At 43.9% G+C, this 17406-nt stretch overlaps 1 protein-coding gene across 4 annotated transcripts in view; it reads left to right on the top strand.

Annotated features, from left to right (window-relative positions):
* RBKS (ribokinase) overlaps window positions 1–17406 on the top strand; it is a 78900-nt gene that overhangs the window by 22133 nt on the left and 39361 nt on the right. For all 4 annotated transcript variants that reach the window (XM_083604620.1, XM_083604618.1, XM_083604621.1 and 1 more), the window contains exons 4-6: window positions 4629–4691; window positions 12509–12673; window positions 16939–17030. In XM_083604620.1, coding sequence (XP_083460746.1) covers window positions 4629–4691; window positions 12509–12673; window positions 16939–17030 — 320 coding nt within the window. The remainder of the gene's footprint in view (window positions 1–4628; window positions 4692–12508; window positions 12674–16938; window positions 17031–17406) is intronic.

Below are 17406 nucleotides of genomic sequence, written 5' to 3'. Positions count from 1 at the left end.
AGCATGCACCACTCTGGTGAGACAGTCTGCGGGCAGGTAGGGTCTCAGCCTGCGTACCAGATGGATCTGATAAACAGCTGCCCTGGACACAGAATTGACCTGTGCCTCCATGGACAGCTGTGAGTCCAAAATGACTCCTGGGCTGTGCACCTGGTCCTTCAGGGGACATAGTTATCTCATTCAGGTCCAGGAAGTCCTCCACATCTGCCCACCTCCTGTCCCCCCAAAACAGTACTTCAGGATTCAACTGTCAGGATTCAGCCTCAATCTGTTAGCCACCATCCATCCTCCAACCGCCTCCACACACTCACACAGGACCTTCACCGCCTTCACTGGTTCTGATTTGAAAGAGAGGTATCACCCGCATACTGATGAACACCCAGCCCAAACCCCCTGATGATCTCTCCCAGCAGCTGCATGTAGATGTTGAAAAGCATGGGGGAGAGGACAGAACCCTGAGGCACCCCACAGGTGAGAGCCCAGGGGTCTGAACACTCATCCCCACCACCACTTTCTGAACACGGCCCAGGAGGAAGGAGCGAAACCACTGTATAACAGTGCTTCCAGCCCCTCTAGATGGTCCAGAAGGATGTTATGGTCGATGGTGTCAAAAGCCGCTGAGAGATCCAGCAGAACTAGGAAACAGCACTCACCTTTGGCCCTAGCCCGCCAGAGATCATTGACCAGTGCGACCAAGGCAGTTTCAGTTCCATGATGAGGCCTGAATCCCGACTGGAAGGGATCCAAATGGTCCGCTTCTTCCAGGCATGCCTGGAGTTGTTCAGCAACCACTCGCTTAATCACCTTGTCCAATAATGGAAGATTTGAGACTGGGCAATAGTTGGCCGGGTCTAGAGATGTTTTTTTTTAGAAGCGGTTTAATGACCGCCTCTTTCAGCGGGTCTGGGAAGGCTCCCTCACAGAGGGAAGCATTCACCACCCCGCGAAGCCCATCGCCCAGCCCTTCCCTGCTAGCTTTTATAAACCAGGATGGGCAAGGATCAAGGAGACAGGTGGTTGGTTTCACTTGTCCAAGCAGCCTATCCACATCCTCAGAGGTAACAGATTGGAATTGATCCCACACAACTTGACTAGACAGGACTCTAGCACTCTCCCGCCCCGGCCCTGCTCTCATGGTGGAGTCTACCTCTTCCGGAATCAGAGCGACTTTATCTGCAAAAAAAACCAGATAATATAAATGTTTTATATTGTATTGCAAGCTGTTTCAAGATGCTTTATGGGAGGTGATTAATAAGTGATAATAATAATAATAATAATAATAATAATAATAATAATAATAATAGTTCAGCATTGTCTACTACATTGACCGTTAGCAGCTCTCCAAGATTTCAGACAAGGACTTTTCAGAGTCCTACTTTAAGATGCCACGGTTTGATGCAAGTGCAAAGTACTTGTTCTGTACCTGAGCTACAGTCTTCCCCCAATGACGGAAGGATAAATTATAGTAATGAGACACAAACTGTCCTCTGAATCCATCATTAGGTGAGATTTTAATCTGGAACTAAATCAACAGCCATTATAATAGTTACAATGAAATATTAACAGCATTTGAAAGCTAGCTAGGTGGCATATCTAAATATTGAGTTGGATGCTACACACAAGGAAAAAGAGCCACCTGTGTGGTCTCTTTCGTAGTTGTTTATGAGGTCCAAAGGGGAATTTGCTTTGGAAAGACGCAGAGCCTGTATTCACATCAACACCGCACTAATAATTTCTATCCAAAGTCCTCTTCCTCTACTCAACAAAGCAGGCCAGCAGAGGCATAGGGAGTTTGTAAAACTGTGCGCATGAAACTCAAAAATATTGGATAAAGAAAAAGAAAATCTTCATAATATTAGAATTCTAAGTGACCCAATGAAGTTGCTTGACAGTATGTTCAAGATTGGGGAAATGTACAACTGTGGACATCACCGTGTGCAGAAGTCACATAAATGTTTATTCTGCCATGTGTACGTGAATTAACAGTACACTGCAGCTTCCAGTAAAGTCTGTATTATTATTTTTTAAATAATATTTATTAAAGATTTTTTTTAAATTATACAAAAAAGAAAAAACAAAAAAAGACAAAACAGAAAAATAGAAAAAGAAAAAAAAATACATCCATCATTCTCAAATTTTCAACTTTCATTACCTTCTTTCTTTGACCTCCTCCTCCTCCCATTTCTTGTATCCTGGTTAATAATTATCACAGCAAATCCTTTCCATAGTTCATAATATTTTGTCCTTACATTACCTTAATCTATTTTCATCTTGTCTTATAGCAAACCTTAAAACTTAAAACTTAAATCTTATTTTTATCAACTTCTCATAACCATATCATTAACTTAATTCTTTAAACATTTTTACTAGAACCAAATAGTTCCATTTCAACATTTTTCTAACATTCATCAATTATTTTAAAACAGTCCTAATGATAAAAGAAAAAAAAAGATAAAACAATCCAGTCTTCATCCAGCGTCCCTTCCTCCTGGTCCCGGATTTTGTCAGTCCTTTTTGTCCCATTAATCTAGCGCATTAACCTGGTATCCTTATATCCGAGGCCCTCAAGTTTCTTCCATGTCCCTTCCACGACTCTTCTTCATATTTTCCTTTCACTCGTGGGAACTCCAACTTAGTAATGTTTTTAACCCTTTTCAGCAGATCAGCCCCATTTCCATAGTCCAGACTAAACTCCATGTAATATTTAAACACCTGTTTCAGATTCCCTCCAAAGTTAAGAGCCCCCACAACTCCAAACATCTGATGGCCCATTACCAGACTCAGAAAGTCCCAACATCCCTGCATAGGAGGGTCAATCCAACCCCCCATTTCCAAACCAAACCAAACTTTATCTTTCCAAATCTGTTTTTTTCCAAATTCATTTATCAAATCCAAAGGCTCATATTCTTGCAGGGCCGCAACTCCCTCCATTTCTGGCACCCAGGATTCAGCAGCATCCTCTTCTCTCATCTGTGCTGTCATAGCACACTCCTGTTTTAGTTCCTGGGTAGGCTCCATGTAGTTTCCTGCTGCCTGTTCAAAAATTCTGGCCACATTAGTCATCAAATCCGTCTTCTGACTTAACTGATCCAATAGGGCATTTATTTTACAGAAAGCACCCAACAGAGCTTCTGAAAACATTGTCCTACAAGGTCACAAGTCCTTTCCCACGATTGTAATCTGTAGCAGCTGCAAGCTCCTGAAATTGGTTACAATTTCACAGTCTCCCTCTAGGGGGAAAACTTCTGTTTATTCTTTCTTTTATGAACAATAACAACAAAGTTTCCTTTTTAAGATATTCTGTCAATATTTGTTCCTTTAAAATGCGAGACGAAACAATGGAATCACTATGTTACTTTTCTTTTAGCTATCTGTCAAAAACATTTGTCTCTGGTCAATGAGCTTCAAACGTCAGTCCTGACACTCCGCTCCAGGATCAGGACGGTGGAAAGTTACTTTACTTTTAACTCACTTCTGCAGGTTTAAACAGTCCAAAAAGAGATCCCCCTTCTTCTCCTGCTACCGAAGGGGGGTTCCACGATTTTAAATGATGAAAGCCAATCCTTTAAAAGTAATTTTCTAAGCTCTAGTTTACGTTGTCTTTGCTTTATTCTGACTACAAAGAAACGGAAGGCCGACTTCCTGTTTAGACCTTCCTGTTTCAGTACCAAATTGAAGTAAATTTTGAGTTGAATTCCTCTCTTCTGGCCAGTCCTTATTTAGAGTCCAGTTGTTCAAGATTTAAGTACTCACGGGTGATTCTTTAGATGCCAAATTGTCCCAGGAAAAAGGCAGCGCTCTCCGGCAACGGCTATGCGGCTTCGCTCCACGGAAAAAGCAGTTGACTCACAGCACCGCGCCACTTCCCCCTCTTCGCTTCGGAGCCCGTTAATGGGTTCCTTTGCGGGTTGGGGGGGCGCTAAAGGTGCCCGCCGAGTCCCATGGTCACAGGCCTCACCCGCCTGTGATTTTTTAAAGGGTCCCCGCTTCGCCATAGCGGAAAAGACCCATTTCGCGCAGAGCTGGTCCCTCCAGTTCAGAGGGAGACGGCCATTGCCGATGGCGCCACCCCGGAAGTCCCCAGTAAAGTCTGTATTAAAAGCCCGCTTTTGCTGAAATAGAGAATTAACTGCAGTTAATTAATCTGGGTTTGCTTTTATTGTCTTGTGATTTTATTTTAGCATGTATGAGGTTCTCCTCACCCCTGGTATTGCTGCAGTTCAATATACAGTGGTACCTCGGGTTACATACACTTCAGGTTACATATGCTTCAGATTACAGACTCTGCTAACCCAGAAATATTACCTCGGGTTAAGAACTTTGCTTCAGGATGAGAACAGAAATTGTGTAGCGGCGGCGCAGCGGCAGCAGGAGGCCCCATTAGCTAAAGTGGTGCTTCAGGTTAAGAACAGTTTCAGGTTAAGAACAGACCTCCAGAACGAATTAAGTTCTTAACCTGAGATACCACTGTGTGTGTGTGTGTGTGTGTGTGTGTGTGTGTGTACACACACACACCAGTGGATTTATTCTAGTTTTCACTATTCTAAATGGCATCTTTTTTAAAAAAAAAAAATTGCCATAAGTACTGTGCTAAAACTTTACATTTTATTTATTTTATTTTATTTTAGAATTTGTGGGCCAAACAGAGGATGCTGCTACTGGAGCGGCTTCGATCATTGTCAACAAGGAAGGTGGGTATCTAGGGATAGTCTGAATTTTGTTCTAACTGTTGTTCTAATGAAGGTGCTGGGTTTTGCTGGCCCCTATTCCTTAGGTTTGAGCTGCACTGTGGTTTAATGTTCACTGAAAACTAAAGTTCTCCTCATGCTTGGACAATAAATAACTGTTGGGGCGGAGGTAGAGAAAAGAAAAACCAACCCAACAACATCCAGGGAGGACAGCACTACAGTTCATTACATTAGTCAGTACAACATTACTCTTGCCATTTACATTATCCTCGCTTAGCAGAATTAGTTTGCTTGGTAACAATAAAACCTGCAGTTTTATCCTGCTCTTCCTTTTCTCACAAGCCTTCGTAGATAGGTTTTGTAGCATTCATATTTTCAAGAAAAGGTCATTTATAACTGAAGGGAGAAGAGCTGTATCTCATTGGTAGGACATCTGCTTTGCATGCAGAAGGTCCCAGGTTCAATCCCAGGTTACACAGCAGAGCCAACGGAAGCCAGGCTAACCCCATCCAGATCAGGATGTGGGTGGCGCTGTTGTCTAAACCACTGAGCCTCTTGGGCTTGCTGATTGGAAGGTTGGTGGTTCAAATCCTTGTGATGGGGTGAGCTCCCATTGCTCTGTCTCAGCTCTTGCCAAGCTAGCAGTTCGAAAGCACACCAGTGCAAGTAGATAAATAGGTACCGCTGTGGCGGGAAGGTAAATAGCATTTCCGTGCACCCTGGCTTCCATCACTGTGTTCCATTGTGCCAGAAGCTGTTCAGTCATGCTGGCCACAACACCCGGAAATCTGTCTGTGGACAAACGCCATCTCCCTCTGCCTGAAAGCGAGATGAGCACCGCAACCCCATAGTCCAAGGGTGCTTTACCTTTTACCTATCCCCATCCAGGTAGTGGGGGTGGGGAGAGAAAGTGGCAAGACAGTGTCAGGTAGTACCAGGGCCTTTGTACTGTTTTGTTCCACCATAAGAAACTGCCATTCCATTCTTCCTTGTTATTGTCATCTTTTTATCTCCACCCATCATTCCTTTGAGATACAAGATGTTCCCTTGTTGCTGTTGGTTATAGCTGGGAATAAGAGGAAATATTATGACAACTTGGGGTCTTCCGGCTATTTGCTATGACATTTTACTGACCCACATATGAGTTTTTGGTGGGGTGGATGCCTTGGGGTCGAGCAGACTCTGACAGAACTGTAGTATTCTGCAGACCCCTTCCTTGTGTTGTCTCTCCCTCCAAATGCTCTGTGTAATTTTCCACATTGTTTGACTTGTTCTTACGTGTGAGGTGTCCTCTTGTAAAGTGCAGATTAGCTCTTACAAAGCCAAAGGAGAACATTCATCCCTAGTCTGGAAGAGGAAAGGATGGATGGCTGACCTGTTATCCTTGATCAAATTCCATAACACTCTTTTCTAGGAGCTATTTCTGTTCTGAGCAAGGATTTGATGGGCTAAATAGCCGACGTGTCTACATCAGGTTAATTAGTACAGATAAGCTGACCCTGCCCAGGACCTATTGCTTAAGACCAATTGTAGAACTTCGTTTTCCCCATGCACGAGTTCCACAAGAAACCAAGCAAAGATCAGCACTTGTAGACATAAGCTGGGATCTGGAGGGCAAAATTCACTTCCGCTCATGCAAGGGCTTCTTCTCTGCATGGCATTCCATGGCATTCTGGACGACCTTCCCAACCTATGTTCAGTCCTGAAATAAGCTCTCAGTATCATGCTATTAAAAAGGGACCTGGGTGGCGCTGTGGGTTAAACCACAGAGCCTAGGACTTGCCAATCAGAAGGTCGGCGGTTCGAATCACCGCAACGGGGTGAGCTTCTGTTGTTCGGTCCCAGCTCCTGCTCACCTAGCAGTTTGAAAGCATGTCAAAGTGCAAGTAGATAAATAGGTACCTCTCCGGTGGGAAGGTAAACAGCGTTTCCGTGTGCTGCTCTGGTTCGCCAGAAGCGGCTTAGTCATGCTGGCCACATGACCCGGAAGCTGTACGCCAGCTCCCTCGGCCAATAAAGCGAGATGAGCGCCGCAACCCCAGAGTCGGTCACGACTGGACCTAATGGTCAGGGGTCCCTTTACCTTTTTATCATGCTATTCTGTGATCACCTCCAATATTCATGTGCTTTTCTTGTGCCTGTCTAGTGAGATAGTGCTGGGGGAACACAGTAATTCTGGGTGAGAATGACATCTCCTTTGTTCCCCGGCATGGCCTCTGATCGGGCCAGTCTAGCTGAGAGCACCAAAATAGGCTGCTATACGATATATATAAAACCCAGGACAAGTCCGTGACTTCCCTGGGCAGCTTCTGGGGGCTCAAAACCCTGGCAGGGCCAAGCACTGTGCTAAAGACCTGGGGAGGTCATCCAGCACTTCGCTTTCCTACCGTACCTCTGATGTAGCATTGTTCTGGGACACTAGGAAATTCTAAAAAGCAGAGTGTAAGATGAGCCTGCTGGGACAGGCCAATGACCCTTCTAGTCTGGCATCTTGTTCTCACAATGGCTAACCAGACACCTTTGGGAAGCCTGCAAACTGGACATGAGTGCAACAGCACTCTGCCCTCCTGCAATTCCTAGCAATTGGTATTCAGAGGTACAGTGCCTCTGACAGTGGAGGTAGAACATAGCCATTGATAGCCTTGTCCTCCATGAACTTGTCCGATCCTCTTTTAGATAGCTCATTCGGTAGAGCATGAGACTCTTAAATCTCAGGGTCATGGGTTTGAGCCCCGTGTTGAGCAAAAGATTCCTACATTGCATGGGGTTGGCCGAGATGACCCTCGTGGTCCTTCCAACTCTGCTCTATGATTTTGAGTTGGCGGCCATCACTTCTTCCTGTGCAAGCAAGTCCCATAGTTTAACAATGCGCTGGGTGAAGACGTTCTTTCTTTTATCTGTCCTTGAACGTTCAGCTTCATTTTGTTGCCGAGCAGCTTGGAGATCACTGTAGCACTGCTGCCACCCACCAACACTGCCAGGTAAGTGTTGGTCCCACCAACGCAGGAGACAGAGACAGTTTGCCAAGGGCCCCCTCAGAGTTGGAGCCAAACCAGGAAACCAGCAGAAGCCTGCTTCAGCTTAACTGTATCTTTTGCTGTTAATTAATCATTACACAAAGACTGAAGAAAGACTTTTTTCCATGCATGCGGATGCCTGAGTACAAAAGGTCTTAAGTGTACCTTGATACCAGTGAAAGCTTTCGTGTGTGTACTTGTGTGTATTTACACACTCTCAAACACACACACACACACGTAAAATTTAAAGAAGTAAGATTAAAGAAAAGTATGTCAAACACAAACTTTGACTCTGGAGGGGCGTGGGGAGATGTTACGTGGATCTCGTGTGTTAGCTTAATAAACTTGGCAGCTGTTGTACAGCCAGAGGGGTGCATGTTGGGTTTTTCAACATCGTAGGCAGGAGGTAAAAACAGAGGAGATCCACCCACAGCTTGACCTTGGCTACTTGAACACTGTCACCTAGCGAGCTGCCGTAGCTTGCTTGCCAGAGGAAAGTGGTTTAGAAAATGATACACAGGAATGCTGATTCTGCTGCTGAGGTTGTTGAGACAGTGTGCCAAAGTGGGGTCACTGTTGTCCAGCAACACTAGCTAGATGCTCCAGATTAAAGGACACCTGCAAATCTTGGTCAGCTTGACACTTAATCCACTTCCTAGTGTGGAATTCTCAGTCTCACCATAAAACAGTAGCCTTCAGACTTTTCAGACCTGGGACCCACTTTTTTTTAAAAAAGCAAATTAACGGTGCTTATTTTCTATTCCACAATATGTTTGCAGTTCCTTTTCTGCTTTACTGTCTCCCTCTTAAAAATAATAAGAGAGGATAATGATATTTATATCCCAGATTGGGGGGCAGGAAATAAAGAGGACAGGACTTCAGCACTTTCAATAGTCCTGCAAGATGCACCTTCTAAAATTCCCTTTTTGATATAGCTTCAAAGGTGCAGGAACTTTGCCCTTTTCCCAATCTCTCCACTCTAGACCCTAATGTAATAATAATAATAATAATAATTTATTATTTATAACCCACCCATCTGGCTGGGTTTCCCTAGCCACTTTGGGCGGCTCCCAACAGATATTAATAAATGTAACCCACATTAATTTGGGATCTTAACAACTTGATATGGGGTCCTAATGTGTTCGTTGAAGACTTTTGCTCCAGATTCTGGATTCCCTTCTAGAATTCAGTGTGTCTCAACTGTTTGGTCAGAACAAACCAAATGAGTTAGTTCTTCATGCAGTCAATAGTTATCATATTCTGTGGTGTGAGATATATTTAGTGGCCACTAGCTTATATGGACTTAAAAATAAATAAATAACCAGGTGGGTAAGTATCTTAATGGCCATTGTGGCTAAAAATGGAACCTTCATTTAGCTCAGAAATTCTGAGTTGTATCCAGCAAGGTCATCCCAGTCCTGCAAGGACTTCCACTTGAGCAACATGTTTATCCCTGTGATCCTCGGATGAAGGGCAGAATATAAATAAATAAACAAACAGAACTTCCCTTCCTTGTTTTCTTGCTCCTTCTGCACTTCACAAATCTGTTCTGGGGTTTCCCCAACCTTTCAGAGCAAGTTTTAGGAGGGGGTGCAAGTGGAAGTCCTTAGGTGCATGGAAAAACTTTGTTAGATAGACACTATTTCTCTGATTAAAAGGCACCACTGCAAACACTGGTAATAGTTATCTCAGTCATGCACTGTTTGAGAATCTCCCAGGGACAACTGGATCGCCATTGTTGACGATAAACCGCTGGACTTTGGTGCGATTCAACAAGTGGATTCCTTTCTTCTTAAGTCTTGGAAGCTTTGCAACAAATTGCATCATGTGCTTCATATCTAGGACCAATGTTATCTAGGACAAACTTTCACACAGTTTCTAGTACCTTCCTATTGAGGTTTTCAGAAACTAAATGATAAGAATCCAATCCAACAATGACTCTAGGAGGAACTCATCCCGGGAAGAGGAGGGGGACTGTGAAGACCCCCCAACACCACTGAGGATCCTGAAGAAAATACGGTCACAGTCAAGCTCTCTAGTTACCAGCCCTGACAACAATTTGCCTGCCCCCAAGACCCCCACACAAATGCTTGCCTCAGGCAGAGACTCTACCTTCACCTGTAGAGCACACAATCACACATATACAGGGACTGCGGAGGTGTTTGGGCCAAAAGAAATCCTGAGCTGGCAGATGAGTTCTTGCCTGGTGCTTCACTATGGGCGGGGAGCAGTCTAGTCAGGAGGAAGCCAGAGAAGAACCAGGTGTGCATTGAGATCCAGCACCTGAGCTGGAATGGGAAGGAGCTTCCTGGGCAGATATAAACCTCCTAGTCTCTCCTGGACTTGTGCTGGGATGACAGCTTCTTATCATGCTCCCATAAACCAGCTCCAAGCTCAGCCTCCCATGAACCTGTTTCAGTTACCTGTGCTCCATCTCCATCTCTGGTTCACCTTGTTCCCAGACATGGGGAACGGACAACAGACACTGTGCAGGGCACATTAGGTGCGCCTCGGGGGCTCTTGGTTAATAATAGGCAGCTTTCTTTTCCCTGTTCAGATATTGACTGAGAATGTAGAAAGAAGAGTGCAGCTCCACACACTGGACCAGCCTTAACTCAGACCTTGGTGCCTTGAGCAGGAGAGTCTGAATGGGGAATCAAATGGTGTTTGGCTGAATACACTTTGAATTCTTCATGCAGCCAGGGATCCCAGTCTTAAGTCTGCATGAATTCAGACACAAGGATTCAAACTGCATTCTCAGCAAGGATTTGAGGTTCATTTAGCAGAATTTGTGTCCCACTTCAGACTTTCCTGCTCAACACATGAAGTTTGGGGTTGAACCAATTAAGATAGCATGTGTGATCTCCCACTGTCCCTCCACACATTCAGAGAACAGGTCTTTTGTCTGATAGGGAAAAGAGAAGGGCAAAAAGCCTGGGCTTTAACCAAAATAAGCTTTAACATGTGACTGTTTGAGCTATGTTACCAGTGGCCTAATTGCTTTGGAAACTTGAATTCCTCCCTGTGAGTTCATGATGTTATCTTATCACTGTATTTTTGGGAGGCGCTTTTTTGCACGCAAGGCACTTGGAAGTCTCATTCATGAAAAATACTGTGTTCCTAAAGCTTAGCTCTTTCTTTGAAACCAACCCACAGCCAATCAGGTGACCATTCATGATTTGCAAGCCCCAACCCTTCTCTGGTGAAGCTTAATCCCTCCAACTGCATCCCACCCCCGAGATCAGCTTCCTGTGGCTGCAACTATGACCCAATACATCTTCCAAATGCAATGGTATTTACTCCCGAGAAAGAGAGAAGTCTGAAGTGCAGAATCACAGAGATGAAGTTTAAACTCTTTCTTAGCATTTCAAGCCCCTCCTTTGACCGACACACAGCCGGAGTTGAAACACATCAAACCATGACACCGTGTACCGACATGGAATTGAAACACAGCCCCACTGCATTTTAAGCCTTTAATGTGTACATGGCCTTAGCAACACTCCCTAGCGATAGCAGTAACTTCAGGAGCAGGCAGACACTGGTGTGGAGGAAAGCCAGGCTCGGTGTAGTGTGTGGTGAAGCAGCACTGACATCTCCTTCCCTGGGGTCATGGAGACTCCAGGAATATAATCACACCAGGCAGTTGTACCATTCTCTGGCTTGGATGTGCAGTATGTGCAACAGCACCACTGTAAAACACGCCCTAAAGGCAATGCTGCATGCTACAGTAAGCTGGAGCTATACATTATGATAAACACAAGCTGCTGCCAAAAGCAACAGACCCTTGTCACGTTCCCCTCCCCACCCACCCCTCTCAGAATAAAGTGTAATGAAACATAACTGAGTTCTGATGTCATCATCAAAATACAAATCTGAGGTTGTGGTGTCTGTTCAAGGAAGCGGTGGGCTCTTCTAAAATAACTTGACGCTTGCTGTTTATTTGTTTTATTTCAGAATTGTTAGTCCACTTATTTGCAAGTTCTAATCATCACAGTACTTTTTCATTTTAAAAAACAAACACACATGCTGAAACATTAAGTAGGTGCCTTCTGTCTCAATTTTTAAACAGCTGTTGAAAACTCTTCTATTCCGTCAGGTTTAAGCAGGCAATTAAGAATAACATATTTCCATAATAGTTGGCTATTTTCTGATTTCAACATTTTATATAGTTTTAATTGAATGATTTTGTGTATAATTGTTGTAAACTGCTCTGACACTTTTTATGAATAGTGGTATGTAAATATTTTTAATAAGCAAACAAATAAAAGCACATCAGAATGATTTCTGTCCCCACGCTGGCTTAATCTCAGCCTTGAAGGGCCCCTATTAGAAGAACTTTGAGCAGATCATTTTTTTAAACCTAAAGGGGTTGTATTCCCCTTTGACCAACGCTCTTGAGAGTCATGCGCCAGTGGTAGACAAGCGAAAGCGAGTCTCTCTCACACACACATTTTCATATATTGGGACAGGCATTCTGTATTGGGACCAAAAAGTTTTCCACTGACAAATTTCTGTTAAAGCATCCTCTTGACAAACGTAATGGACACTTAGGAATCAGTTGACCTAAGGATGTGTCTCTCCAGTGTGCTTCATGTATCTGATGAATTGTCTTGAGCCTATGGAAGCTCAAACCATAATACTATTTTAGACGACAACATAGCATGAAGTTCCCTAGGTGGAAGCTCTGATTGAAGTGAAGGGGAGATGTACAGCTATGTGGGTAGAATCCATCCCTTTGCGAAAGAGACTGGTTGCATGGTTACTTGTAAACATTTTAAAAACCAGAATTTGTTTGTTTTTTAGGGGAAAACTTTATCGTCATTGTTGCAGGAGCAAATTTGCTTTTGAATTCTGATAACTTAAAGAGGGCTGCGCACATCATCTCAAACGCTAAAGTCATGGTCTGCCAACTTGAAATAACCCCAGCTATTTCTCTGGAAGCCCTGAAAATGGCACACACCAGTGGAGGTAATCTAATAATCTGTCTTAATTATTTGCTCCCTTTTAAAATGTTTTTATATCCTTTCAAGGCAGCAGGGCTTCAGGACTATTTTTAAAACTCAGTAGTGGAAAAGAAGGTGACGTGTGTTTGGCAGCTTGTGCCAGATTTGAAAAGAAGAGCGAAACTATGATTTCATTTGATTGGCATGACAAAGTTCATCTCTTAATTGTCATAAGAGGCACATACTCACTGGCTGGGTTCATGGAGCCTTCCCCAAACTGATGCCCTCCATATCTTTTGGACTGCCATGTCCCATCATCCCTGATCATTCTCCATGGGAATTTTAGCCCAAAAACATTTGGAGCACATAAGTTGGGAAGGCGATGTCAAACCATGGTTTAGTGTTCTGTGCACGAGCAGCAAGAAGCCATTGCAAGCCTTGGATTTTTATGCTCCTGCCTTTCTTCCTCCTCCTTTACTGGAAGGGGGACTACATAGCTTCACTTTCTGCAAAACACTGCTTGTCATTATGTACGACCCAAGGGACTGGGGTTTAAAACAAACTGGTTAGTTAAACAAGCCAGCTTCGAAACCCATAGTTTGAAGTTGGCTTGCTTAGAAATTGGCCAGAGTTTGTTTTAAACCACAGTCTTTGCTTCATCCATAACAATAAGCCACGTTTTGTGGAAAGTGAGGCTAAATTCTTCTGCATGACCCTTTACTGCAGCAGTCACACCTCTGAATGTTGCTTTCGCCTACAGTCACCCTTCTTGTTCTCCTTACTTGCTACCCCAGAAATTAGTAAAACTTCAGTCCTACAGCCACTTGCCTCAGAGGATGCTTCATTGAATTCAATTTGAATTACACTGAGCAAACATGCATAAGTTTGTGTAATCTTTTGCTTAGAAAACCCATTTGTTTCAACAGTGCACACCTGCGCTAGGCTAGAGTGACAACCTTGTGCATCTTATGAAGTGACCATAATAAATTTGTTGTGCCATAATAAATTTATTAGTGTTGAAGGAGCTCTTTTTGTAGCAGCAAGGGCAAATTATTAAGTGTTTCATTACATCACACGTGTTAAACCAAAAATAAATAAAAAATTATTAGGTGAATGTGAGCAAGAAAGGCATTAGCAAGTTAAGGCAAGAGACTGTGTAACTGGAAGATCAGAACCATCCTAACCATTCCATCTTTCGTCACAGTGTGCTCCGTACTCCAGTAAATCTATGGCCACCTCTGCCCTAGATGACAGGACAAACATGTCAAACTGCCTTGTATAACCACATCCCCATAAACACTTTGCTAACACTGCGCAGTATTAAACACCCTCCCAGCTGGAGTGTGTTAGTGGCATTTCCTTTCCTTTAGTCTGCAGATGCTGCATGTTTAATGCAGGGGTTTATGTTAGGAAGCACACTAGACTATTTGTGTTTAACAGATGCACACCGAGATGCCATGCTCAAAAGAAAGGGGGAAGTGAGGAAACGGAAGCTTGCGGTTGTAAGCCCTCTTGTCCCCATTCACTTACCCCTGTTTTACAAGGCTGCGAACCGACAGTGTTACACTTGCCGATGTCTCACTGTCCTCCTAGTAGTCATTAAAGGTCCCTGTGGCAGCTTTTGTCTAAGCGCTGGCCTCTGTTTTGACTGGCACAGTGCCCGGACAGGTCATTAAATCCAGCATGCCAAAGCGATTGTAGCACTCTTGACTCGAATGTTATTCTTCTTGTTTGCTTGAGTAGTTAAATGGAAGAGCTGAAGTCGCCCATTTATGGACCCTGCTTTCTCAGAAGTGCCTAAACAAAAACATTGATTCACCCACCATTCTGCTTTTTTTTAAAAAAAAAAAATATTATACAAGTCTCAGGGCGATTCGCAAGATAAAATCACAATATAAAATACATAATAAAAATAAGAACAAGAACAACTCAGTTAACCACCACCCCCAACACATTCTAAAGGGGCTTTGGGTGTCAATAAACCAAAGGTTGAAGAGGAATGTTTTTGCCTGGCACCTAAAGGTATATAATGAAGGAGCTTCCAAGCCCCTAGGGCAGGGGTGAGCTACCTATGGCCCTGGTTTCACCTTCAGTCTAATTTCAAAAGCCTTCTGCAAGCCGTCAGTTCAGATCTCAGACAAGAGCGATCTGTGCCCCCTCCAGGTAGCCCACTGCGTGATGCAAGGGAAAGAGAGAAGCGGGTGGCAGAAAGGGAGAGAGAGAGAGAAAAAAAGGGGGATGGTTCTGGTCCTGTCCACCACCGGGATGTAGCTCCCTGAAGCAATGTGGCCACCAATGGGGATGACCCCTTGACCTACCTACTAAGGCTATCCCTCCCTCGCCAGGGGTGGACCCCTGCCCACTTTGCTTCAAAGAAAACCAGCTTGCAGGAGAGCCACCACAAGCTGACAGGGATGGGCCTTGACTCTCTTGACGTGGCCTGCAGACCTCAGATTGCCATCCCTCTGACTAAGCCAGCAGTCCTGACAGTAGAGGCTTGCATCATTGCAACAGGAGACAGTAGGAGGCAAGCTGCTTTGCTTGCCTTCTCCACCCTACCTTGTCTTGATGGGGCTAGAGAGCATTGTGCCAAACTACCATCACACAGTCAGCAGAATATAGGGAGTTGGTTGCCCTGTTGCATTAGATTGCTGGTAGTCGCTTGAGCAGCCTTTTCTATTACTGTACGGATTATCCTCCCGTGCATTTTGCAACCTGTCTTGGACGTATTCCAGCTCCTTTCCTTTAATTTGCTTGTACTCTAACAGGATAGAAAGTGCCTCCCTATCTTCACAGCTCCTTTCTCATACTACAAAAGTGTGCTCTCAACCATTTTGAGGGATGGAGTGATGAAAAACCTTACTTCATTTCCAGTGCTTACATTTTAGTTTCTGCATAGTTTAGGCAAATCTCCCCCCTCCATTTCCCCTTTCTTAAATAACCATTTTGCTGGGTGCTGCTAGCATGATCCGGGGTCGGTTCCTTCACTGTGGCTCTGTGAGGGGGGTGCTACTTTACAACGTAGCACCCTTCCAAAGGCATTGCTGGGAGAGAGGAGTGGCTGCCCCATTGAACAGCCCCCCCTGCCCCCCCCCCAACAATGCCGCTGGAAGGTTGTTACAAGGCATCCTCTCACAGAGGCACACTGGGGAGAAATGGCCTCTGACTGCACTAGGACTGCCAACCTTGCTTGTCACATTGGCAGAAAGTTTATGGAAAGGAGGAGGATATGGCTATGGTGTCTTGAAATCAAATTGCAAGTCCATCTCCCTTGCCCCTCAAAAAAATTAAAATCTATTTTTTCCCCAGCTCAACAAAGCTTGAAGCACATCTTTTCCGCTTGCTGGCACTCTATCATCAGAAAACATGAGAATTTGAGCCCATCTTTAGGTTATACACAGTGCACTAGGGAGTGCTGCAGGAGCACTGCGTACTTCTGTTTCCCATATTTTACAGAGACTAAGACAATCAACTTGAAGGCATTAAGTGTGACCAGGGTTTTGAGGAAGGGTCCAGGTGTAACAGCTAGCTGAGCGGGTAGCCTTGGTTGGGCCAAACTTCAGAGATTCTGTGGGATGAGGCAGGCTGCTTATTTACTGAGGCACATGCTGGCAATGAGCTGCCATTTCTGCTGTATGAGCTTCATTTCCTTCCATGTTCCGCATTGGAAGTACTGTATTCCTGCTGCAATAGGTAAACATTAGGATAACTAGAACCAAGCTCAGTGAATTGCATTTCTAATCTGGAAGAGGGTTTGTTTTATATGGAAGGCTGACAGGGCACAGGATGTTAAAGACAAGCTGGATTCTGTATTTGGTACTTCCATTAGCTGAGTGAGTTTCCATGCACCTTTGATTTTCAAATTAAAAGCAGCAAACAGCCTTGTGATTCTTAGATGGAATATCTTATAAAAATATTAAACAAATTAGCAGTAACTCAACTTTCTGTTTTCTGAATTCAGCAGAGCTTTCATTCTGCTAATTAATTCTTCTTTTCTCACTTTGATGACAGTGGCATGATAATCAGGGCTTTAATATTCTAACAAAATTGGTTAACGAAACCATTATTATTTATTGTGAATCGGAGTTGCTTTTTTGTTTTGCAACATGAGAAAGTAGGATATTTTCCTGAAGATTTGTGGGTCTGCAAGTAATTTATATATCTTGGTGGGGAATGTGGAGCTGAAAGTGCCTTCGCCGTAACAACACAGAGTTTTTGCTGGATTCTGCCCAATTATTCATATTCAAGCATCATGTGCCATTGATTTAGACATTTTCCATTTTCTTATAGTGAAGACTTTATTTAATCCTGCTCCAGCCGTCGCTGACCTAGATCCACGATTTTATACCTATTCTGACATCATCTGCTGCAATGAAACTGAGGTAAATACATGTCATCACCACGATTTTAGTCGCTCTGGACCAATGCAACTTTTTAATTCTGTTTTCTGCATTTGAATGCAAGTAATTGGTTCAGATTCTGAAAATGCTGTGTTGTACAGTGCTGGCTTTACTTGGGATGGGCTGGATAGCACCTGAAACAGAACTGATAATCTCCCCCCCCCCCCAAAAAAAAAGGTCTCCATCTCACTGGTTGTAGTGGCATACCAAAGAGGAAATAAACATACAGTTCATACTTCAACTCTGAAAGCTTTGTCCAATGGCTAGGTTTGTAGGGCGTAATCATGGTTCAGAATTACAAGAATAAAATAAGAGGATTAAGTGATTTTCTCAGGGTGGTGGAGGGTCTGAGTGCTGT

This window comes from Podarcis filfolensis, assembly GCF_964270895.1.
Source record: "Podarcis filfolensis genome assembly, chromosome: 3".
NCBI classification, from domain to species: Eukaryota; Metazoa; Chordata; class Lepidosauria; order Squamata; family Lacertidae; genus Podarcis; species Podarcis filfolensis.
The sequence above is the reverse complement of the archived record's forward strand: the minus strand, read 5'-3'. Positions and strand labels throughout refer to the sequence as shown.